Below are 24,017 nucleotides of genomic sequence, written 5' to 3' on the forward strand. Positions count from 1 at the left end.
GTTCAACATTATAGCTTTTATTATTGTTTTATTATTATTGTTTATCATTTATAATATTTACAATATTTTATAATATAATATTCTTATTATAATTTATTGTGATTTATTTGTTTATAATTTATTATAATATAATAATTTTATAATATATTCTATTATCTTGTTACATCTTATTATATATGACATATATTATATATAAGATATATTATTATCTTATAATATCTTATTATTATTTGTTATTGTTGTTTTATTATTCCTCCAAAATTAAAGTCCACTGTTCTGAGTGACCATTCAAGTATAATTCTTTTTTTTTTTTTTTTTGGTTTTTCTTGGGTCACACCTGGCAGCGCTCAGGGGTTACTCCTGGCTCTATGCTCAGAAATTGCTCCTGGCAGGCTCAGGTTACCATATGGGATCTGGGATCCAAATCACCATCCTTCTGCATGCAAGGCAAACACCCTACCTCCATGCTATCTTTCTGGCCCTCAAGTATAATTCTTTTTTTTTTTTTTTGGTTTTTGAGCCACACCCGGTGTTGCTCAGGGGTCACTCCTGGCTGTCTGCTCAGAAATAGCTCCTGGCAGGCACGGGGGACCATATGGGACACCGGGATTCGAACCAACCACCTTTGGTCCTGGATCGGCTGCTTGCAAGGCAAACGCCGCCGCTGTGCTATCTCTCCGGGCCCTCAAGTATAATTCTTAAAGCTACACTTGGAATATCAAAAAGGAGAAGTCAGGCATATATTAGGGTTTTTTTGTTTTGATTTTTTGGGCCACACCCGACGGAAATCAGGAATTACTCCCGGCTCTGCGCTCAGAAATCACTCCTACCAGGCTTGGGGGACCATATGGGACACTGGAATTCTAACCACTGTCTGTCCTGGATTGACTGCTTGCAAGGCAAATGCCCTACCCCTGTGCTATCTCTTCAACCCTTGTATATTAGTATTGACTCAGACATATAACATACTTTCTTTTTTTTTTTTTTTTTTTTTGGTTTTTCGGGCCACACCCATTTGATGCTCAGGGGTTACTCCTGGCTAAGTGCTCAGAAATTGCCCCTGGCTTGGGGGGACCATATGGGACTCCGGGGGATCGAACCGAGGTCCTTCCTTGGCTAGCGCTTGCAAGGCAGACACCTTACCTCTAGCGCCACCTCACCGGCCCCAACATATTTTCTTTTAAAAAAAAAATTACAATCCAGAAACCAGAGCCTCCTATAAAACTTTTCGCTTTACCTAGTATTTTTAAGTCGATGTGATTCTGCATGTTGTGGGATTCCATAGAGATGTTCAAATCCATGCAAGGAGAAATCCAATCCAATGGATGTAGGACCTGTTGGAACCAGAATACATACTGAAATTAGCTTTTCAGTGAGAAAAATCAATAAAGGAGACTCAGTTAACTTTACATCTAGCAAGATGACTATGATGATTATGGACTAGGAGTAAGAATTTAGTTTTCTCTTATTAATCCCCTTAGTTAATTAATTAATTAATTTATTACCTTTCCTAAGAGGTTGTATTCAGGTGTAAGGATATAAAAAATACAAAAGGCAGGGGCCGGGCGGTGGCGCTGGAGGTAAGGTGCCTGCCTTGCCTGCGCTAGCCTAGGACGGACCGCGGTTCGATCCCCCGGCGTCCCGTATGGTCCCCCAAGAAGCCAGGAGCAACTTCTGAGCGCATAGCCAGGAGTAACCCCTGAGCGTCACAGGGTGTGGCCCAAAAACAAAAACAAAAAAAAAAACAAAAAAAAAGAATGAAAAATACAAAAGGCAGCATTTTAGACAGTTCTCTTGTATTTCCTTAGTTGAGTGTTGGATCTTTGTATTCTTATTTATGTAAAATCTCTTTTCTCTCTGTACAACATGATTACAGTTTTAGATTATTTCCTAAACTAAATTTTTCTAAACCATAATGTCTGTTTCTTTGATTTAGGATTTTATATAGTTTAAATTTTTTTCTAGCTGTATCTTCTGCCTGTTCATTAAATCTTAGTGTGTTTAGGGACTGTAATGTCAAGGGGTTCAAGAGGGCCTTTCCAGTCTCCTCAAATTATCCATGGCCTATGTTTAAAGATCACATTTCCTCTAATCAAAGTCCTTTATTTAATGGTTTTATTATAAGATTTAAATTCATTCTTAGGTAAAAGAATCTGGCATTAAATGGTTATATATTTGAAATGGTATCCATAGAGTATTTAAAAAACATATTGCTATATTAAGGAAAGCTTGAAGATTCCCACTTGTAAATTTGAGACACTGTCAATTCTGATCTTAAGAGAGGCTACAGGTGTAGACGTTAGAACAGGGGTTCTTCAGGAGTTAAGGAATTTTATGGGATATTGAGAAGGAAGGAGGGACATTTTCCACCCAACTATATAGTCCCACGTATCTGAAAGTCATCTCTTAAAAAGACTAACTGCCTATTTGTACATCTGGCCCACCTCCCACTGAGCCAAATTAAACAATGTCACAGACAGGAATAATTATGGCTATTGAATTAAGGGGTGGTGTTTAGTTGAAAACTACAGGCTTGAAATGTTAGAGCTGTTTAGCTTTATAAATTGGTATGCAACAGTTGAAACTCAGAAAAGTAGAATGTGTAATTTGAGGTTCTTGACTTCAGATTGTGTGTGGACCTAGAACCCTCCTGAGATTATAAGGCCCCCCGAGGCCTAAATGAGTGTACATTCCACAGAAGACCTATAATCACCATTGCTCTTTTGCAATGCACTGAAGAACTGAAGGAATCTTCAAATATAAGACCTTCTTGATCTGACAGAAGTATTTGTTTAAGTGATAAGGCTCAAAGAGTTCCATAGTGTAACATTTAGACGTTTTGGAAAGAGATGTTTTCAGACTAAAACAGTGTCTATTTTACCGTTAGCTTTGATATCCACAAATCCCCTAAATTCCTCTTCCCACAGGCCTAGATCTTCTTGATTTTCCTGTTGGCACAGAAAAATGGGAAACAAATAGAGTTTATAAATTGTAAGAAATTTTGTGACAACAGCATATTTCGTTGGGGTTATTGAAAAACTAGTCTGAAAAAATTAGTTAATATTTTTCTTGGTTTGTTTTTGTTTGGGGGCCATATCCAGAAGTGCTCAGGGATTACTCATAACTCTACACTCAGAAATTACTTCTGGCAGGATCAGGGAGACCATATGGGATACCAAAGATCAAACCCAGGTTGGCCGCAAATGCCCTACCCACTGTACTATTGTTCTGGTTCCTATATTTATCTTTTTTATTTATTTACTTTTTTGGTTTTGGTCACACCTGGCAATATTTCAGGGCTACTCCTACCTCTGCACTCAGGAATCACTCCTGATAGTGTTCAGAGGACCATATGGGATTCTGAGAATTGAACCTGGGTTGGCCACATGCAGGGTAAGCACAAACCCACTGTACGCTTTCCATCTCCCTGAATTAATCTTTTAAAAAATGGATCAATTTAAAAAGTGATAGCATAATTAACAAATTAAATTGTATTCTAAATAAAATCTCAGAATCTTCCAAATCCAAATAAGCAAAAAAAAAGAAAAAAAGAAAAAATCTCAAACCCCAAACCCAAACCCCTACCTCCAGTTTCTGGCAACTACCATTCTACTTCCTGTTTCTATGAAATTTGTTATTCTAGATATATATTCTAGATATATCTTTTTTTTTTTTTTTGGTTTTTGGGCCACACCCAGCGATGCTCAGGGGTTACTCCTGGCTATGTGCTCAGAAGTTGCTCCTGGCTTGGGGGACCATATGGGACACCGGGGGATCGAACTGCGGTCCGTCCAAGGCTAGCGCAGGCAAGTCAGGCACCTTACCTTTAGCGCCACTGCCCGGCCCCAATTCTAGATATATCTTAATCTTTCATATAGTATTTGTCTTTTTCCATTTGCATCTTTTATTTAGTGTAATGTCAATATTCATCCTTTTTTTTTTGTTTGTTTGTTTTGTTTTTTGGGCCACACTTGGCAGCACTAAGGGGCTACTCCTGGCTCTATGCTCAGAAATCGCTCCTGGCAGGTTCGGGGACCATATGGGATGCTGGGAATCGAACCCAGGTCTGTCCTGGATCAGCTGCATGTAAGATAAATACCCTACCACTATGCTATCTCTCCAGCCCTTTCATTCATTTTTTTTTAGTGTATGTCAGAATTTCCTTTCCTTTTTTTGGGATGTGGGTGGGTAGGGGATAAAGGGCTCTTAACCAGAGCTCAGAGGATCAAAGACCACTCCAGATCATTCTTCATCCACCAGGCTGGTGGTTCAATGCAAGAGGATTCAGTCACTGCCTGCTCAGATTATGTGGGCTCCCTTGGCATTGCATATCCTGGTGTCCAGAGATTCTTGGGGGACTGTGTGGTGCTGGAAAGGAACTAGGCTTGGTCCACTCCTCTACTATGTCTTGGCTTCTCTTTGTTTTTTGAGTTGCATAATACTCCATAATTTATGTATGTATTCATCTGTCAGTGACAGATTTCTAGATTGTTGTCACCTTTATCATATTGTAAATAATGATGCTATGAATGCAGGCAGATATGTATCTGTTTGAGTAATTACTTTTACTTTTGAACATATACCTGTAAATGGAACTGCTGGGTCATGCTGTAATTCCAGATTTAACTCTCTGAGAAACTTCTATGTCACTGGAAATAAAAATCTTTACATAAACCAAAATGATAGAAAAGATGTTTGGAGGTACAAACACCAAGATCACCAATTACAGAAGACTGATTAAAACAAGTGTTAGAACAGAACTTCCAGAACCGTAAAAAAAGACTCTATCCTAGGCTCCATCCTATGACTGTGCAAACACCAAGATCTCTAGTTACAGAGACCTGCTTTTATCATCCATGACCGAGTGGAAAGTTTCCAGACATCACAAAAGGGCCTAGGGGAGAGTAAAAGAGCATGTACGGACCCTGTAGTTATTCCCATGACAGTATGCCTCAAGGGCAGAGAAACCCTATATCTCTTAGGCCAAGGGAATTCCATTTCTAATCTCCCCAATACTTACTGTGCCTATGCAAAAAAAAAAAAAAAAAAAGCGGGGGGGGGGGGGGGAAGAAAGCACAATTTTTTTTCTTTTTATTTCAGGCTTGTGATAATTGTTTGGTTGTTGTCTGTATTGCAGTGGTGCTTTTCGGTTTTGTTTGTTTTGTCATTGTAGTTTTGTTTTTGTTTGTCTGTTCTTTTTTTGTATTTCTTTTGTCTTTCTGTGATGTTTTTCTTCCTTTTTCTCTTTCTTCTCTTAAATTGTTATTTATAACCCGCTAGATGGAGTCCTCCCAGTTTTTAATTTTAAATTAAATAATTTTTATTCTGACCAAAATAAATTACAAATCTTTCACAGTAATATTTTAGGTACATAGTGACATTGAATCAGGGACATTCCCACCACCAATGTTGTCCTCCCCCCACCCCTGTTCCCAGCATGCATCCCATATCCCCCTCCTTTGACCCCCAGGCTGCTAGTATAAGTGGTCCCCTCTGTGTCTAGCTTGTTGCAGATTGGATTTTGATTTTGTTGTTGTTGGCTTTGGATTTGGTGTTTAAGTATGATCATTTTTCATTTCTGCTCAATGTTCATACACCTATTTGGTCTTGGTACTCTCCATTATTTCCCCCTCAATTTGTGAGGCAGAACAAGATGGTTCAGTTATGTGGTTCTGTTTGGACGGGAAGAAAAAAGAAAGAGAAAAAAAAGGGGGGGATAAAAATCAAACAAGAAATGGGAGGAGTCCTTCTGGAGGCTATAAATATCAATTTAAGAAAAAAGGGAGAAAGGAAGTAAAACATAAAAACTATACAAAAAAAATTGAACAAAAGAACCCAAAAAACACCACAGCAATAAAGACAACAACCAAATAAAAACCACAGTCTTGAAATAAAAAACAAAACAAAACACACAAAAAAGAAAAAAACAACAATAACAAAAACAACAATAAAAATTAATTTGTGCTTTTTTTTTTTCCATAGACACAATAAATATTGGGGAGCTTAGAAAGAGAACTCCCTTGGCCTAAGAGATAATGGGTTTCGCCACCCTTGAAGCATACTGTCATGGAATAACTATAGGCTCCATACATGCTCTTTTTCTGTTCTCTAGGTCCTTTTGTGCTGTCTGGAAACTTTCTGCTCAATCGTGGATGATAAAATCAGGCCTCAATAGCTAGAGATCTCAGTATTTCCACAGGTCATAGGATGGCAACTAGAGTGAAGTCTTTCTTTATGTTTCTAGAAGTTCTGTTCCAACACTGTAATTTTAATTAGTCTTGGTTTTTGCACTGATCCTGGTATGAAGCCTAGGATAGAGTCTTTAATTATGTTTCCAGAAGTTCTGCTCAGTTGCAGTTGTCTCAGCCAGACCTCTGGGATAACTATGTGCTCAGAAATCGCCCCTGGCTTGTGGGGACCAAATGGGACACCAGGGTATTGAACTGCGATCCTAGGCTAGCGCTTGCTAGGCAGACACCATACCTCTAGTGCCAAGTACTTCTCTGGCCTCAGTGCCAATGTTTTTTTTTTTTTTTTTTTTGCATGATTTTTTTGTGCTTGAAATAAAGCCAATGGTCTGTCTTACAAATGAAAAAATAAATGTAGACATACATAAACTAAATAAGGCAAGCAAAGGCTAAATGGTGTGATTTATTGATAAAGCACTTAACAAGCACCCATCTGTGGTAGAAGGGTATTTTTACATAAGGACATCTCCACATAAGGATGAGGATGGTGAAAAATACTAAAAAATTATGAATAGCTCAATCTAGATTACCTGAGAGATATTAGTTGATGCATCCTCTTCATTTTCTTTGGTAACTCTGTTTTAATATAAATAAAGTTGCTTCATTCATGTAAAGACTGATAGAACTTTCCTTAATAAAAATATTTTCGTTTCTGTTTCAGATCCCCTTAAATTACTTATATATTTTAGCTTATCAAAAATAACATCATTAGAAAATAAAAATATGTTTATAAAACTGAAAATTAATCCAACATCTTGACTTCTTATAAAGGACTTAAATTTCTTACATTTTAAAACTTTTGTAAAAATGTACAATAAATCTTTTAAAATTAAGAGTGTAATACATCTTTATAATATTTAAACTAAAGATAAGTTAAGTAAATGTAGTTCAGTCAACCCAATGTTATCCTACCACATGGCAATTGAATTTACTGCCTTTCAGATGATTGTGACAACTTATTCTATTATTCAATCTAACATTTTAGAAAAAGAATGTATGTCCATTTGTATTTCTAGAATTTGTTATGTAAATTACCTTTTGTAAATTAAATGATATATCTATTCATTTATCTATTCATACTAATTATACATTTTCTTTACTATAAAGCAGTATAAAATACAGAGAGTGTATGCAAAGTTAAAAAAATTATAAATACAAATGTGAACAACTATGAGCATTTCTCTGAGTAAAAGCTACAGAATGACTTGTTCTTTTGAAGTTCCTATGGGCCCCTTTTCAAATGCCTTTGCCTCCATCCTCCAATCTTCAGACATAATTACTAAATTTTGTGCAAGCTATTTCCTTACAGTTTTTTTTTGGTGGTGCTCAGGGGTTATTCCTGGCTCTGCATTCAGTAATCACTCCTGGTGGGCTCAAGGGACCAACCCAATTCCCGGGATGCCTGAGATTAAATTCACATTGACCACATGCAAGGCACATACTTTACCCACTGTATTATTTCTCTGGCCCTCCTTTTCAGTTTTTTAAATAGTATTCTCACTTGTGTTACAATTCCTAAATATATATAATTTGGCCACCCACATAATGGGAGAAACTATTCACCCAATACCTATCAGATAAGGGGCAAATATATAATATATACAAGGTACTGACAGAACTTTACAGAAAAAAAATTTAACCCTATTAAAAAATGGGGAGAAGAAATGAACAGACAATTCCTCAAAGAAGAACTACAAATGGTCAAAAGACACATGAAAAAATGCTCCACATCACTAATCCTAAGGGAGATGCAAATCAAAACAACAATGAGGTACCATCTCATGCCACAGAGACTGGCACACACCACCAAGATCAAGAACAATAAGTGCTGGCGGATATGTGGGGAGAAAGAAACTCTCATTCACTGCTGATGGGAATGCCATATAGTCCAGTCTTTATGGGAAATAGTATGAAAAAAAAAACTGAAAACTGAACTCCCATCTGATCCAGATATACCACTCCTAAAAATATACCCTAGGAACACAAAAATACAATAGAAAAAAAATGCCTTCTGCACACCTATATTCATTGCAGCACTATTTACAATAGCCAGAATCTGGAAACATCCCAGATGCTTGACAACAGATGAATGGCTAAAGAAACTGTGATACAAGGGGCTTGAGTGATAGCACAGTGGTAAAGCATTTGCCTTGCACATGGTCAACACAGGACAGACCCCAGTTCAAATTCTGGCATCCCATATGGTCCCCTGATCCTGCCAGGAGTGACTTCTGAGTGCAAGCCAGGCATAACCCCTGAGCGGCACTGAATGTGAAATGGAGAGGGGGGGGGCGGTGTGGTGATGCTAGAGGTAAGGTGCCTGCCTTGCCTGCGTTAGTCTAGGACGGACTGCGGCAGTTCGATCCCCTGGCGTCCCAAATGGTCTCCCAAGCCAGGAGCGATTTCTGAGCGCATAGCCAGGAGTAACCCTTGAGCGTCACCGGGTGTGGCCCAAAACCCAAAAAAATAGAAAGAAAGAAAAAGAGAGAAAGGAAGGAAGGAAGAAAGGAAGGAAGAAAGGAAGGGATGGAGGAAGAGGGAGGGAAGAAGGGAGGGAGGGAGGGAGGCAGGGAGGAAGGAAGGGAGAAAAGAAAAAGAAACTGTGATACATATACACAATGGAATACTATTCAGCCATCAGGAAAAATGAAGTCATGACATTTTCCTACACATGGATGGACATGGAAACTATTATGCTGAGTGAAATAAATCAGAGGAAGAGTGATAGACACAGAATAATATCACTCATCTATGGGATTAAAAAAAAGATATTATTATAATAACACCCAGAGACAGTAGAGATGAGGGCTGAAAGGACTGGTCCATGGTATGAAGCTTATCACAAAGAGTGGTGAGTGCAGTTAGAAAAAAACTGCACTGACAACTATCATGACAGTGGTAGTGAGTGAGAAAAATGGAATGCCTATCTCGAATATAGGCAGGGGATAGGGGAGGAGGGAGATGGGGGGCATTGGTGGTGGAAATGTTGCATTGGTGAAGGGGGTTACTTTATTTTATAACTGAAAACCAACTACAATCATGTTTGTAATCATGATACTTAAATATATTAATTAAAAATTAAAATGTAGGGGCTAGAGCGGTGGCAAAAGCAGTAAGGCATTTGCCTTGCATGCAGCTAACATAGGATGGACCATGTTTTAATCCCCAGTATCCCATATGGTCCCCCAAGCCAGGAGCGATTTCTGAGTGCATAGTCAGGAGTAACCCCTGAGCATCACCAGGTGTGGCCCTAAAAGCAACATAGATATATATTATATTTCTGGTGTTCCCATATGGTTCCCCAATGACTGTCAGCAGTAATTCCCAAGTGCAGAGCCAGGATCAACCCCTGAGCACCTCCAGGTGTGGCCCCCCATAAAAGCAAAACAAAAATTTATATATGGTTATAAATGATAAAGCCAGAGAAATAGCTCAGCGGATTGAGCACATGCTTTTCATGCATGAGCACTGTAGGAGTGACCCCCAAGCACCAAGTCAGGAACAGCCCCCTCAGTGCTGCCAGATTTGGCTTAAAAATTAATTTATTGGTATATTGCTTTCTCATTAAAATTAATTTAAGAACAATTTAGGTTCACAGCCACATTGAAAAGATAAAAGAGGTCTCATACACTCATTATTCTCAAGCATCCATAATCTTCCCCAATTTTAGCATTCCACACTAGAGTGGTACATTAACAACCAGAATCCATAGTTTATGAGGGTTCATGCTTGGTACTATATAGTCTATTGGTTTTGATAAATGTATAATGCCATGTATTCGCCATTGTAGTAAAAATAAAAACAAAATTCAGTTCGCTGCATAGACATTCTCCCACTTCATTGGCTCATGGCATTCACTCATTTTGAAGACAGATTTTCATATTGTCAAATAGTTTAATGACCTTCTTGTCTTTTTAGTACTCGATAGCTTGTTTCTCTTTTCCTTTTATTTTTTGAGTCTCAAAAAATAAAATCTCGGGCCGGGCGGTGGCGCTAAAGGTAAGGTGCGCCTGCCTTGCCTGCGCTAGCCTTGGACGGACCGCGGTTCGATCCCCCGGTGTCCCATATGGTCCCCCAAGCCAGGAGCAACTTCTGAGCACATAGCCAGGAGTAACCCCTGAGCGTTACCGGGTGTGGCCCAAAAACAAAAAAACAAAAAAAAAAAAAATAAAATCTCAAGTAGTGCTCAGGGGCTCTGGGCCACTCCTGGTAACTGTTGGATAACTGGACTGGTGTTCAATGCTAAGGACCAAGGATGCATTGCTGCTAGGTTCCTGTGGTGCTGAGAAATACCAGAGCCAAATGGAGCAAATCAATTTTCTTTCTTTCTTTTTTTTTCTTTGTTTTTTGGGGGGGGCACACCCGGTGATGCTCAGGGGTTACTCCTGGCTGTTTGCTCAGAAATAATAGCTCCTGGCAGGCACGGGGACCATATGGGACACCGGGATTCGAACCAACCACCTTTGGTTCTGGATCAGCTGCTTGCAAGGCAAACGCCGCTGTGCTATCTCTCCGGGTCCGCAAATCAATTTTCTATGGTGACATGTTTGTTCTTTATATTTATGTCTACTATCTACTAATTAGATATATTGCCTTATAACATATTATTCTCAATCATGTTTGCTTAAGTTCTTTATGGGTCAAATACTTTACAAAAATACCTTTGCTTGGGAGGATTCTGCAGGTGCTCAAAGTATAACTGGCCCAGGGAGTTTATGCTTATCACAACCTCTTTTTTGGACACAAAGTCTATCCTGAATGGGTTTTCAAAGATACAACACTTCAGATCTCCTTTTCCATCTTCCAGTACTAGACTACCTATATCTCTTGAGCATGAAGTCAGCCTGGAAAAAAAAAGCAGGAAGAAACAAATTAGTTGCTATAATGCAATTACTCAAATGCAAGTAATTAGTAAGTCAATATTAGTGTAATATAGAATATATAAGGCATTAGAGAGTACTCAGAGCATGGGTTTAGATATCAGAGAGAGGCTAACTTTGACATAGCTTTTACATGCACTAGATATATAAATTTGGCAAATGAATATTTCTGTTTCTTGGTTTTCTAACCTTTAAACTGGAAATAATAAAGGCAAAAATGGGATTTTTTAGAAGAAAATGAATAAACACAATCATGCACTTAATTCAGTTTGCACAGTGCTTGATACATAATAAACACTCAGCAAGTGTTAGCCCTTGTGACCATGATAGCTTGGATCTGGACAGTGTAGCAATAATTTCATGCATAGAATCTAAACACTGTTTTTCTTCTCATTCAAACTATATATTTAGAAACTGAGGAAATAACATAGGTTAAAGGACTTAACCACAGAGTCCAAATGAAGATAGACATAGATTACTCTTTCATTTATTTATCACCGGGCTCTCACCAGGTCCAGTTTAACATACTGATAGTGTGCTTTGAATCCTCAGGAATTATATAAGCTCAGAGTCAGCATTTACAATCACACCAGGGTCTAGTTTGTTTTCCCCCCTCTGGCATCACCCTGGAATTGATCAGAGTCCTCCATAGGGAAGGTTAGAAAGAATGGCCTATGTTCTTTGTTATGGTGGTGGTGATGCTAGGGGTCACACTCAGCAATGTTAAGGATTGTACTTGGTAATATGGTTGATATTGGGGACAGAACATAAGGGTATCACATATGTAAGGCGAGTGCTTTATTACATCTTCATCCCCTTAGCATATGTCCTCATTATGTCCTTATACAGTCCATCTTGACAATTTCTAGGCCTCTTTAAAAAACAGTTCAATTGTGAAAATTGAATCTGTATTTATTCAAGAGGTTATGTAACTCACTGTTTTTTTTAAACCTATATAAAGATCTTTCAGAAAAATATTGTCTCCCTATTTAATTTATTAATTTTTTGTAGTGGTGGTATTATTGGTATGTGTCTCATTTGTTGATATTCCATGTGCCATATACTTCTCTTGTGGTGCTTAAGATCATACTCAATAATGTAAAAGTGGTGTCAAGGATCAGATCTACAGCATCATATATACAAGACATGAGCTCTACTGCTGAATCAACATCTTAGGCCTAAACTGACAGAGCATAACAAATAAACCATATTTACTACATTAAGCTAATATCACTTTGATCCCCAAACATGGCAAAGCAGATAGTGGATGATTAGAAAATAAAACGGATAAGTACAAAATAGAATTATTTATCCCACAAATAACTAAAATCCAATTCTATAAGTGATTGTAGCTTTGGGTAAATAAAATGTGAGGAACATACAAAATTTACAACTCAAAGTATGGTAAAGAATATATTGAAGAGCATGGAAGGTATTTCAGCAGTAGAGCACTTTCCTGGCATGTATGAGGCTCTGGATTTGATTCCAAAAACTGAATATATGCATATGCATGTATATGTATATACATACATGAATATATAAGATACCCTGTTCTTTGGCTTACCTTACAGTGCTTAGCTTGCTTGTGAGAACATCAGGAACTTCATACCTAGGTTTCAGGGGAGTCTCTTCATTGATTTTAAGTCTGAAAATATTTCCCTTTATACTATAAATTTCAGCCAGGAGAGGTACCTGGAAATGAACACATGGGATTAACTTCATCATTTTTTCCCAGTAATATATATAGAATTTTGGACAAGCAATGTTCAAAGCTTTACACAATAATATTATAATAATTAGAAATTATTAGATGCAGGGCCAGTGAGGTGGCACTAGAGGTAAGGTGTCTGCCTTGCAAGCACTAGCCAAGGAAGGACCGAGGTTCAATCTCCTGGTGTCCCACATGTTCCCCCCAAGCCAGAGGCAATTTCTGAGCTTAGCCAGAAGTAACGGGTGTGGTCCCAAAAACCAAAAAAAGAAAAAAAAGAAATTATTAGATGCAAGAAAACTGGAGAATGATATCAGTCACTCCACGTATGTACTTGTTTAGCTAGACCTATGATAGAAATACCTTTTCATGTTATATGGTTCTGTAAATATGTAATTGTCCAGAATAGGACCTATAATGAATGAGATGTTTGTGATTCTACTGAAAAAGATGCATAAACTGAAAATTTGGGACATCTGGTCTCTGTGTCATAAGCTATGACATATCTTTTTTTTTGTTGCTTTGGTTTTTTTTGGGCCACACCCGTTTGATGCTCAGGGGTTACTCCTGGCTAAGTGCTCAGAAATTGCCCCTGGCTTGGGGGGAGTATATGGGACTCCGGGGGATCAAACCGGAGTCCTTCCTTGGCTAGCGCTTGTAAGGCAGACACATTACCTCTAGCGCCACCTCACGGGCCCCAGCTATGACATACATTAAGCATGATAATGGTGTTGAAACCATAATGACTGAATTTAAGATGAGAGAAAAATGAATAAAGATGGTTATTTGCTTGTGAAGTACTTCAGAAGATGAAATATTGTGACTTACAGTTTTCTTTTTTTTGGGGGGTCACAACTGGCTGTGCTCAGGGGTTACTCCTGGCTCTATGCTCAGAAATCGCCCCTGGCAGGCTTGGGGGACCATATGGAATGCCAGAATTTGAACCACTGTCCTTCTGCATGCAAGGCAAATGCGTTACCTCCATGCTATCTCTCCAGCCCCGACTTAACAGTTTTCAATTACCTAATCCTTCTGACTTTCTCCCTGTTCACCTGCTAAGGTTTGGATACTCAGTGAATTTGTAATTTGTTCAGATTCCAAAACTGTGTCATATGTGTAACAGTGACAAAAAGTATAGGTGCATGACAGGCAATGCAGCAAATTTAAGTGAAAATTATGGTTACTAGCACTGTGACCTTGACCAAGTGACTCTCTAGAATTCATTGTCCTTATTAGAATGTGGGATAACACAATGTACTTCTTCATTATAAAAAATAAAAGGAAATTTGTCAAATAGTTACAACAGCCTATAGCTTGATATTCATATTAGTGTGTGTATGGATAGTAACTGCTCCACTGCTAAGTCACACACCTATACTACTATTTGTATTACATTTAAAGTAGTATTAAATAGGTAAGAAAAGGATGACATTTTTAAAAATAATATCTTTATTTAAACACCTTGGTTATAAACATGATTGTGACTAGGTTTCAGTCATGTAAAGAACACCTCCCTTCACCAGTGCAACATTCCCATTACCAATGTCCCAAATCTCCCTCCACCCGACCCCACCCCCACCTGTACTCTAGACAGGCTTTCCAGTTCCCTCATTCATTCACATGGTTATGATAGTTCTCAGTGTAGTTATTTCTCGAACTGCACTCACCACTCTTAGTGGTGTGCTTCATGAAGTGAGCTGGAAGTTCCAGCCCTCCTTTCTTTGTCTCTGAGGATTGTTGCAAAAATGTCTTTCATTAGAAAAGGATGACATTAATTTTCTAACAAAGAATTTGGGGGTGGAAGAAATAATATAGAGGGTAAGGTGCTTGCCTTGCACATGGAAGACCCAGGTTCAATCCCCAGCTCCCTAGATAGTCTCCAAGCCTGCCAGGAGTGATCCTTGAGCACAGCTGAATATGGGTCCCAAACAACAAAAAGTAAATTTTTACATGTATTTTACCTATTTTACTTTATTTTATTTATTGGTTTATTTATTTTCGGTTTGGGAGCCACAACTCGTGGTGCTCAGGGGTGATTCCTGGCTCTGAGCTTAGGAATCACTCCTGGAATGGAATGGGTGATCATAAATATGACGAGGATTGAATCTAGGTTGGACATGGCAAGCACCCTACCCACTGTACATTCACTTTGGCCCTCTATTTTACATGTAGTTTTAATTAGTTTTTATAGATTTATCTCATTTAAGCAAAATTACCAAGAAAATAAATTCTCTAGAAATTATTTGCTCTTACCTTCATTGTTTCATTGATAATTTGGAACCTGGTGCTGTCTTTGTCTGTTGTGACTGATTCCAATGATGTCCGATAGGTGGACTTCCTGGAAAGCCAGTGTTTCTGACGTCTATAGATAGAAACAAAGTAGGCAGATGGCCATTAGTCCCTTAAATTATTACAATGTTAATGCCATTAAAGTTTCCTATGCTAATAAATAAATAGAGCATACATACACAGTACTATAATAAAAGTATTAACAGAAGTATTATTTTCAGAATGCTAACAAAATTAGTAACAATAAAAAGAAACTAATACGATTGTTCAGTGTGACATTGCTCAAGGATGGTATTTTGTTCCCGTTATTAAAAATGTGGGGCAGTTTTAATAGATGACATATATGAGCTTGTTACTTTTCCTCATTCATTTCATGAAATGTATACCCTACTAGAAATAAAATAAATTCTAGGGGCTGGAGAGATAGCATGGTGGTAAGGCATTTGCCTTGCATGCAGAAGGATGGTAGTTCAAATCCCGGCATCCCATATGGTCCCCTGTGCCTGCCAGTGGCGATTTCTGAACCTAGAGCCAGGCGTAACCCCTGAGTGCTGCCCAGTGTGGCACAAAAACAAAAACAAACAAACAAAAAAGAAATAAATTCTAATGGAGATTCAATATAATCTAGTGGTTTAATAAGGTGATAAAACTTTATTAAAGAATCCCTCTAAGACATCTGTTCAGAATAAAAACAGTATTTTTTCTTTTTCTAGATGTCAATAAAGATAATGACTTTTTACCCTCTAGAATAAGGTGAATAATTAAAAATTAAAATAATAAAAAAGGGCTGGAGTATTTCTTTTTTGTTTGTTTTTTTGGTTTTTGGGCCACACTCGGCAGTGCTCAGGGGTTACTCCTGGCTGTCTGCTCAGAAGTAGCTCCTGGCAGGCACGGGGGACCATATGAGACACCGGGATTTGAACCAACAACCTTCGGTTCTGGATCGGCTGCTTGCAAGGCAAACACCGCTATGCTATCTCTCCGGGCCCTGGAGTATTTCTTAGTGTAGAGCCAGAAGTAAACCCTGAGCATCATCACATATGGCCCCAAACCAAAATAAAATTATTAAATATTTGATGGTATTTTAATATTTATTTAATTTTAATAAATATTTCAGGACTGAGGGACATTAAAGTAGAAGAGCAAACATCTAGCATGTATAAGGTCCTGACTTTGATCTCCAGCACCATATGTCCCTAAGCACTGCAGGATATAATCTTCTTTTTTTTTTTTTTTTTTTTGGATCACACCCGGCAGCGCTCAGGGATTACTCCTGGCTCCATGCTCAGAAATTGCTCCTGGCAGGCTCAGGGACCATATGGGTTGCCAGGATTCGAACCAATGACCTTCTGCATGAAAGGCAAACACCTTACCTCCATGTTATCTCTCCGGCCCCAGGATATAATCTTAGTAGTCCCCAGCACTGCTGATACAGCTCTTGTGGTCTTTAAACACCAATGTGCCCGAGAAACACCACGTCATCTATAGTGAGCACTGACAGTGTGACACTCACTGCCAGGCCAAGCACTGCTTTGAATGACTGCTAAAAAATTATAAATATTTTTAAGGACTGGAGAGACAGTATAGCAGGTAGGAGACTTGCCTTGCTAGTGGCTGACCGGGGTTTAATTCCCAGCATCAGCCCTGACAAGAATAAAGACAAGTTTCACAAACCCTGACAGGAGTGATCACTGAGCCAAAAGTAATCCCTGACTAAGTACCAGTTAGGTATGGCCTTTAAAAGCAAAATAAAAATAAATAAATATTTGTGTGTATGTATATATTCTGGGGAAATAGGCAATCAGTAATATAGTGACATACAAAGTGATATAATCCCTATTAAGGACTATCTAATAAAGTTGAAAATTCAAATGCATTTTCTCTTTGGTCCAATAATATCATTTCTGTCAATTTAGCCTATAAAGACATATTAATGTATATAAAATATAAAATATATATTTTTTATTCTAGAAGTGTTATTATAGAACAATGAATTAGAAAAACCAATGGGGTTTAGTAATAGTAAAGAGATGCGATAAATTATAGTGCATCTACTGAATGGAATAATATATAACTATAAAAAGAGAACAATTTCATGCACCATATGTAGAATAAATTATGAAGTAGAAAAGAACAAGACATACAATAACTTATCTGGAAAAAACCTAGTGTAATAAAATTGGTTACACAAGAATATATACATTTATAAGAAATCTTAGAAGGCTAAGAATTAATAAATATAGTAATTTACAGTGACAAGATGTGAACGGGGTTATAAGAGAAATAAATAAAATTAACAATTTTCATTGCTATTTAATTTTTTTTTTTTTTTTTTTTTTTTTTATTAATTATTTTTTTTATTATTTTAATTATGACAACAAAGATGCAAAGAAAGAGGACAGGGTAAAGTTACAGTGGAAGCCCAATCACCCATAAACAGGATTCTCAGTAGTTCCATCGATGATATCCCAGCCTTGAACTTTCAGTCAAAGAACATTAAGAAAAACAAAACTGAACCCATGTACAATACAATTACTTTGTCCCTCAAATCCCCAGTTGTAGTACATATTGTTTCTTAGCAGCACACCATATAATCTAAAGATATTAGACTTATGTAACTCTTTAAACATTGAGGGCAAAGTACATTTATCTAGTTCCATGCACATGCTTACTAGTTTAAGTTAACCTCAAAAGTTTTAATGGGTTGTTTTTCTTAAGGATTGGAGTCAAGAGAACATAGTAAAAAACGATATTAAAGTGGCATTTGTTTGCATAGGCCCACCAAAACATAAGGGACATGGAAAGACAAATTATGGTCTAAATACATGGAGACCCTACCCCTGAAGTTTCCTGGCACAGGACTGGCTCTAGGCTCCAGGCAAACTAGTTTGTCCAATTCAAGTCATAGTCTGTAGTGGCAATACACCTCCATTCCTCACATAGTCTCTGTTGTTGGTATCATTCTTCTGTATTAAAGATCCTGGAGTCTGCATATCCCATATTGCAGTCAGGATGGTGCAGAGCATCCTCTCGTTTCACCTCACACTTAAGGGGCAATAGAGAGAACCATGTCCTGTAGAGCAGGTCATCGTTGTTGTCATGTCTTCTCGCAGGTCATTGTTGTTGTCACGTCTTCTCAGTGTAAACGGAAGTGTCTTATTAGGAGGTCGATGTCACACCCTTGGTAGTGTCTTTCCTGGTAGAGGACTGCTTCCAACTGTTGCTATAAAAGACCTTGGATGTTTCGTAGATAGCTTGCCTGGTTCCAGCGTGAATGGAGAATGCCCATTCAACTGAGGCCTATGCCAGGTCATTATATCAATATTCAGGGTGTAAGGTACATTGTAATGAGATTTATTAGATAATAACTAATCTGTATGTATAGTGTTTTCCCATTTTAATGTGTCTATGCAAACAAGGATCAATGCCACGAAGCGTTATTGGTGCATCTGGACGCAATAGGAACAAGACCAGCAATTTCCATGACATAGTTCAATCATAGGCATCAAACTGAGGGATAGTTCCACCACAATCCTTACTGAACAGCTTACAAAGAAAAGACAGGATGAAAAGTGGATAGAAACATCATGGTAGAAGAATATATAGAGAGTTACAGCAGTTAAAGAAAATAACCATAAAACATTCAAAAAATATATGTGTTCAATATGTGTTCGATTTGTGTCCTTCTAAATAGTTCTGGGATTTGTAAGATCTACTGTATGTCTTTAGTCAGAGATTGAAGCTGTGTGTTACTGAAGTTAAGAAGGGTAAATCTGGGGTACTGATGGTTGGGAGGAGCATATGATCGCGCGGGGGCGCTAGCACCCGCGCGGTTTCAAAATGTGGACTGGTATGAAAATGGCAGTGATAGACTGAGTATAGCTGAGAAATTATTTGCCTCACCCCAGATCAAACTACACCCCCTGATCCACCCTCTAGACCCGGCCTGGGAGTGGGGAAAACCCAGGGTGCCCCATGAGCTCCTCCCAGAAACCCACCTGGAGATCCGGAGGAAAGGGGGAGAGGGGGTTCGGGTGACCCAGGTCCGGGCCCCCCACCCTAGGCCAGGCCAAAAGGCCGCTGGCACATACGGAGGTCTGCCAGCTGCCCGCCCGTGCTGCTAAAAATCCAGCTCCAGGAAGGGAGAGAGACCCTCCCAAGCCCAAAGGACAGGGATTTAAGCCCAACCTAGGCCGGTCCCCAGACCCGGCCTGGGAGTGGGGAAAACCCAGGGTGCCCCATCAGCTCCTCCTAGAAACCCACCTGGAGATCCGGAGGAAAGGGGGAGAGGGGGTTCGGGTGACCCAGGTCCGGGCCCCCCACCCTAGGCCAGGCCAAAAGGCCGCTGGCACATACGGAGGTCTGCCAGCTGCCCGCCCGTGCTGCTAAAAATCCAGCTCCAGGAAGGGAGAGAGACCCTCCCAAGCCCGAAGGACAGGGATTTAAGCCCAACCTAGGCCGGTCCCCAGACCCGGCCTGGGAGTGGGGAAAACCCAGGGTGCCCCATCAGCTCCTCCCAGAAACCCACCTGGAGATCCGGAGGAAAGGGGGAGAGGGGGTTCGGGTGACCCAGGTCCGGGCCCCCCACCCTAGGCCAGGCCAAAAGGCCGCTGGCACATACGGAGGTCTGCCAGCTGCCCGCCCGTGCTGCTAAAAATCCAGCTCCAGGAAGGGAGAGAGACCCTCCCAAGCCCGAAGGACAGGGATTTAAGCCCAACCTAGGCCGGTCCCCAGACCCGGCCTGGGAGTGGGGAAAACCCAGGGTGCCCCATCAGCTCCTCCCAGAAACCCACCTGGAGATCCGGAGGAAAGGGGGAGAGGGGGTTCGGGTGACCCAGGTCCGGGCCCCCCACCCTAGGCCAGGCCAAAAGGCCGCTGGCACATACGGAGGTCTGCCAGCTGCCCGCCCGTGCTGCTAAAAATCCAGCTCCAGGAAGGGAGAGAGACCCTCCCAAGCCCGAAGGACAGGGATTTAAGCCCAACCTAGGCCGGTCCCCAGACCCGGCCTGGGAGTGGGGAAAACCCAGGGTGCCCCATCAGCTCCTCCCAGAAACCCACCTGGAGATCCGGAGGAAAGGGGGAGAAGGGGTTCGGGTGACCCAGGTCCGGGCCCCCCACCCTAGGCCAGGCCAAAAGGCCGCTGGCACATACGGAGGTCTGCCAGCTGCCCGCCCGTGCTGCTAAAAATCCAGCTCCAGGAAGGGAGAGAGACCCTCCCAAGCCCGAAGGACAGGGATTTAAGCCCAACCTAGGCCGGTCCCCAGACCCGGCCTGGGAGTGGGGAAAACCCAGGGTGCCCCATCAGCTCCTCCCAGAAACCCACCTGGAGATCCGGAGGAAAGGGGGAGAGGGGGTTCGGGTGACCCAGGTCCGGGCCCCCCACCCTGGGCCAGGCCAAAAGGCCGCTGGCACATACGGAGGTCTGCCAGCTGCCTGCCCGTGCTGCTAAAAATCCAGCTCCAGGAAGGGAGAGAGACCCTCCCAAGCCCGAAGGACAGGGATTTAAGCCCAACCTAGGCCGGTCCCCAGACCCGGCCTGGGAGTGGGGAAAACCCAGGGTGCCCCTTCAGCTCCTCCTAGAAACCCACCTGGAGATCCGGAGGAAAGGGGGAGAGGGGGTTCGGGTGACCCAGGTCCGGGCCCCCCACCCTAGGCCAGGCCAAAAGGCCGCTGGCACATACGGAGGTCTGCCAGCTGCCCGCCCGTGCTGCTAAAAATCCAGCTCCAGGAAGGGAGAGAGACCCTCCCAAGCCCGAAGGACAGGGATTTAAGCCCTACCTAGGCCGGTCCCCAGACCCGGCCTGGGAGTGGGGAAAACCCAGGGTGCCCCATCAGCTCCTCCCAGAAACCCACCTGGAGATCCGGAGGAAAGGGGGAGAGGGGGTTCGGGTGACCCAGGTCCGGGCCCCCCACCCTAGGCCAGGCCAAAAGGCCGCTGGCACATACGGAGGTCTGCCAGCTGCCCGCCCGTGCTGCTAAAAATCCAGCTCCAGGAAGGGAGAGAGACCCTCCCAAGCCCGAAGGACAGGGATTTAAGCCCAACCTAGGCCGGTCCCCAGACCCGGCCTGGGAGTGGGGAAAACCCAGGGTGCCCCATCAGCTCCTCCCAGAAACCCACCTGGAGATCCGGAGGAAAGGGGGAGAGGGGGTTCGGGTGACCCAGGTCCGGGCCCCCCACCCTAGGCCAGGCCAAAAGGCCGCTGGCACATACGGAGGTCTGCCAGCTGCCTGCCCGTGCTGCTAAAAATCCAGCTCCAGGAAGGGAGAGAGACCCTCCCAAGCCCGAAGGACAGGGATTTAAGCCCAACCTAGGCCGGTCCCCAGACCCGGCCTGGGAGTGGGGAAAACCCAGGGTGCCCCATCAGCTCCTCCCAGAAACCCACCTGGAGATCCGGAGGAAAGGGGGAGAGGGGGTTCGGGTGACCCAGGTCCGGGCCCCCCACCCTAGGCCAGGCCAAAAGGCCGCTGGCACATACGGAGGTCTGCCAGCTGCCCGCCCGTGCTGCTAAAAATCCAGCTCCAGGAAGGGAGAGAGACCCTCCCAAGCCCGAAGGACAGGGATTTAAGCCCAACCTAGGCCGGTCCCCAGACCCGGCCTGGGAGTGGGGAAAACCCAGGGTGCCCCATCAGCTCCTCCCAGAAACCCACCTGGAGATCCGGAGGAAAGGGGGAGAGGGGGTTCGGGTGACCCAGGTCCGGGCCCCCCACCCTAGGCCAGGCCAAAAGGCCGCTGGCACATACGGAGGTCTGCCAGCTGCCCGCCCGTGCTGCTAAAAATCCAGCTCCAGGAAGGGAGAGAGACCCTCCCAAGCCCGAAGGACAGGGATTTAAGCCCAACCTAGGCCGGTCCCCAGACCCGGCCTGGGAGTGGGGAAAACCCAGGGTGCCCCATCAGCTCCTCCCAGAAACCCACCTGGAGATCCGGAGGAAAGGGGGAGAGGGGGTTCGGGTGACCCAGGTCCGGGCCCCCCACCCTAGGCCAGGCCAAAAGGCCGCTGGCACATACGGAGGTCTGCCAGCTGCCCGCCCGTGCTGCTAAAAATCCAGCTCCAGGAAGGGAGAGAGACCCTCCCAAGCCCGAAGGACAGGGATTTAAGCCCAACCTAGGCCTGTCCCCAGACCCGGCCTGGGAGTGGGGAAAACCCAGGGTGCCCCATCAGCTCCTCCCAGAAACCCACCTGGAGATCCGGAGGAAAGGGGGAGAGGGGGTTCGGGTGACCCAGGTCCGGGCCCCCCACCCTAGGCCAGGCCAAAAGGCCGCTGGCACATACGGAGGTCTGCCAGCTGCCCGCCCGTGCTGCTAAAAATCCAGCTCCAGGAAGGGAGAGAGACCCTCCCAAGCCCGAAGGACAGGGATTTAAGCCCAACCTAGGCCGGTCCCCAGACCCGGCCTGGGAGTGGGGAAAACCCAGGGTGCCCCATCAGCTCCTCCCAGAAACCCACCTGGAGATCCGGAGGAAAGGGGGAGAGGGGGTTCGGGTGACCCAGGTCCGGGCCCCCCACCCTAGGCCAGGCCAAAAGGCCGCTGGCACATACGGAGGTCTGCCAGCTGCCCGCCCGTGCTGCTAAAAATCCAGCTCCAGGAAGGGAGAGAGACCCTCCCAAGCCCGAAGGACAGGGATTTAAGCCCAACCTAGGCCGGTCCCCAGACCCGGCCTGGGAGTGGGGAAAACCCAGGGTGCCCCATCAGCTCCTCCCAGAAACCCACCTGGAGATCCGGAGGAAAGGGGGAGAGGGGGTTCGGGTGACCCAGGTCCGGGCCCCCCACCCTAGGCCAGGCCAAAAGGCCGCTGGCACATACGGAGGTCTGCCAGCTGCCCGCCCGTGCTGCTAAAAATCCAGCTCCAGGAAGGGAGAGAGACCCTCCCAAGCCCGAAGGACAGGGATTTAAGCCCAACCTAGGCCGGTCCCCAGACCCGGCCTGGGAGTGGGGAAAACCCAGGGTGCCCCATCAGCTCCTCCCAGAAACCCACCTGGAGATCCGGAGGAAAGGGGGAGAGGGGGTTCGGGTGACCCAGGTCCGGGCCCCCCACCCTAGGCCAGGCCAAAAGGCCGCTGGCACATACGGAGGTCTGCCAGCTGCCCGCCCGTGCTGCTAAAAATCCAGCTCCAGGAAGGGAGAGAGACCCTCCCAAGCCCGAAGGACAGGGATTTAAGCCCAACCTAGGCAGGTCCCCAGACCCGGCCTGGGAGTGGGGAAAACCCAGGGTGCCCCATCAGCTCCTCCCAGAAACCCACCTGGAGATCCGGAGGAAAGGGGGAGAGGGGGTTCGGGTGACCCAGGTCCGGGCCCCCCACCCTAGGCCAGGCCAAAAGGCCGCTGGCACATACGGAGGTCTGCCAGCTGCCCGCCCGTGCTGCTAAAAATCCAGCTCCAGGAAGGGAGAGAGACCCTCCCAAGCCCGAAGGACAGGGATTTAAGCCCAACCTAGGCCGGTCCCCAGACCCGGCCTGGGAGTGGGGAAAACCCAGGGTGCCCCATCAGCTCCTCCCAGAAACCCACCTGGAGATCCGGAGGAAAGGGGGAGAATGGGTTCGGGTGACCCAGGTCCGGGCCCCCCACCCTAGGCCAGGCCAAAAGGCCGCTGGCACATACGGAGGTCTGCCAGCTGCCCGCCCGTGCTGCTAAAAATCCAGCTCCAGGAAGGGAGAGAGACCCTCCCAAGCCCGAAGGACAGGGATTTAAGCCCAACCTAGGCCGGTCCCCAGACCCGGCCTGGGAGTGGGGAAAACCCAGGGTGCCCCATCAGCTCCTCCCAGAAACCCACCTGGAGATCCGGAGGAAAGGGGGAGAGGGGGTTCGGGTGACCCAGGTCCGGGCCCCCCACCCTGGGCCAGGCCAAAAGGCCGCTGGCACATACGGAGGTCTGCCAGCTGCCCGCCCGTGCTGCT

General features: G+C 43.8%; 1 protein-coding gene across 1 annotated transcript in view; it reads right to left on the reverse strand.

Moving 5' to 3' along the window:
• The window catches only part of GANC (glucosidase alpha, neutral C), a 77,476-nt gene that overhangs the window by 46,941 nt on the left and 6,518 nt on the right, over positions 1-24,017 (reverse strand). The window contains exons 3-8 of the mRNA XM_049781508.1: positions 15,090-15,198; positions 12,693-12,820; positions 10,910-11,092; positions 6,779-6,824; positions 2,882-2,948; positions 1,238-1,334 (exon numbers count right to left, since the gene is read on the reverse strand). Of these exons, the coding sequence (XP_049637465.1) occupies positions 1,238-1,334; positions 2,882-2,948; positions 6,779-6,824; positions 10,910-11,092; positions 12,693-12,820; positions 15,090-15,198 (630 nt within the window). The remainder of the gene's footprint in view (positions 1-1,237; positions 1,335-2,881; positions 2,949-6,778; positions 6,825-10,909; positions 11,093-12,692; positions 12,821-15,089; positions 15,199-24,017) is intronic.

The sequence above is a fragment of the Suncus etruscus genome, chromosome 10 (genome assembly GCF_024139225.1).
Source record: "Suncus etruscus isolate mSunEtr1 chromosome 10, mSunEtr1.pri.cur, whole genome shotgun sequence".
NCBI lineage: Eukaryota > Metazoa > Chordata > Mammalia > Eulipotyphla > Soricidae > Suncus > Suncus etruscus.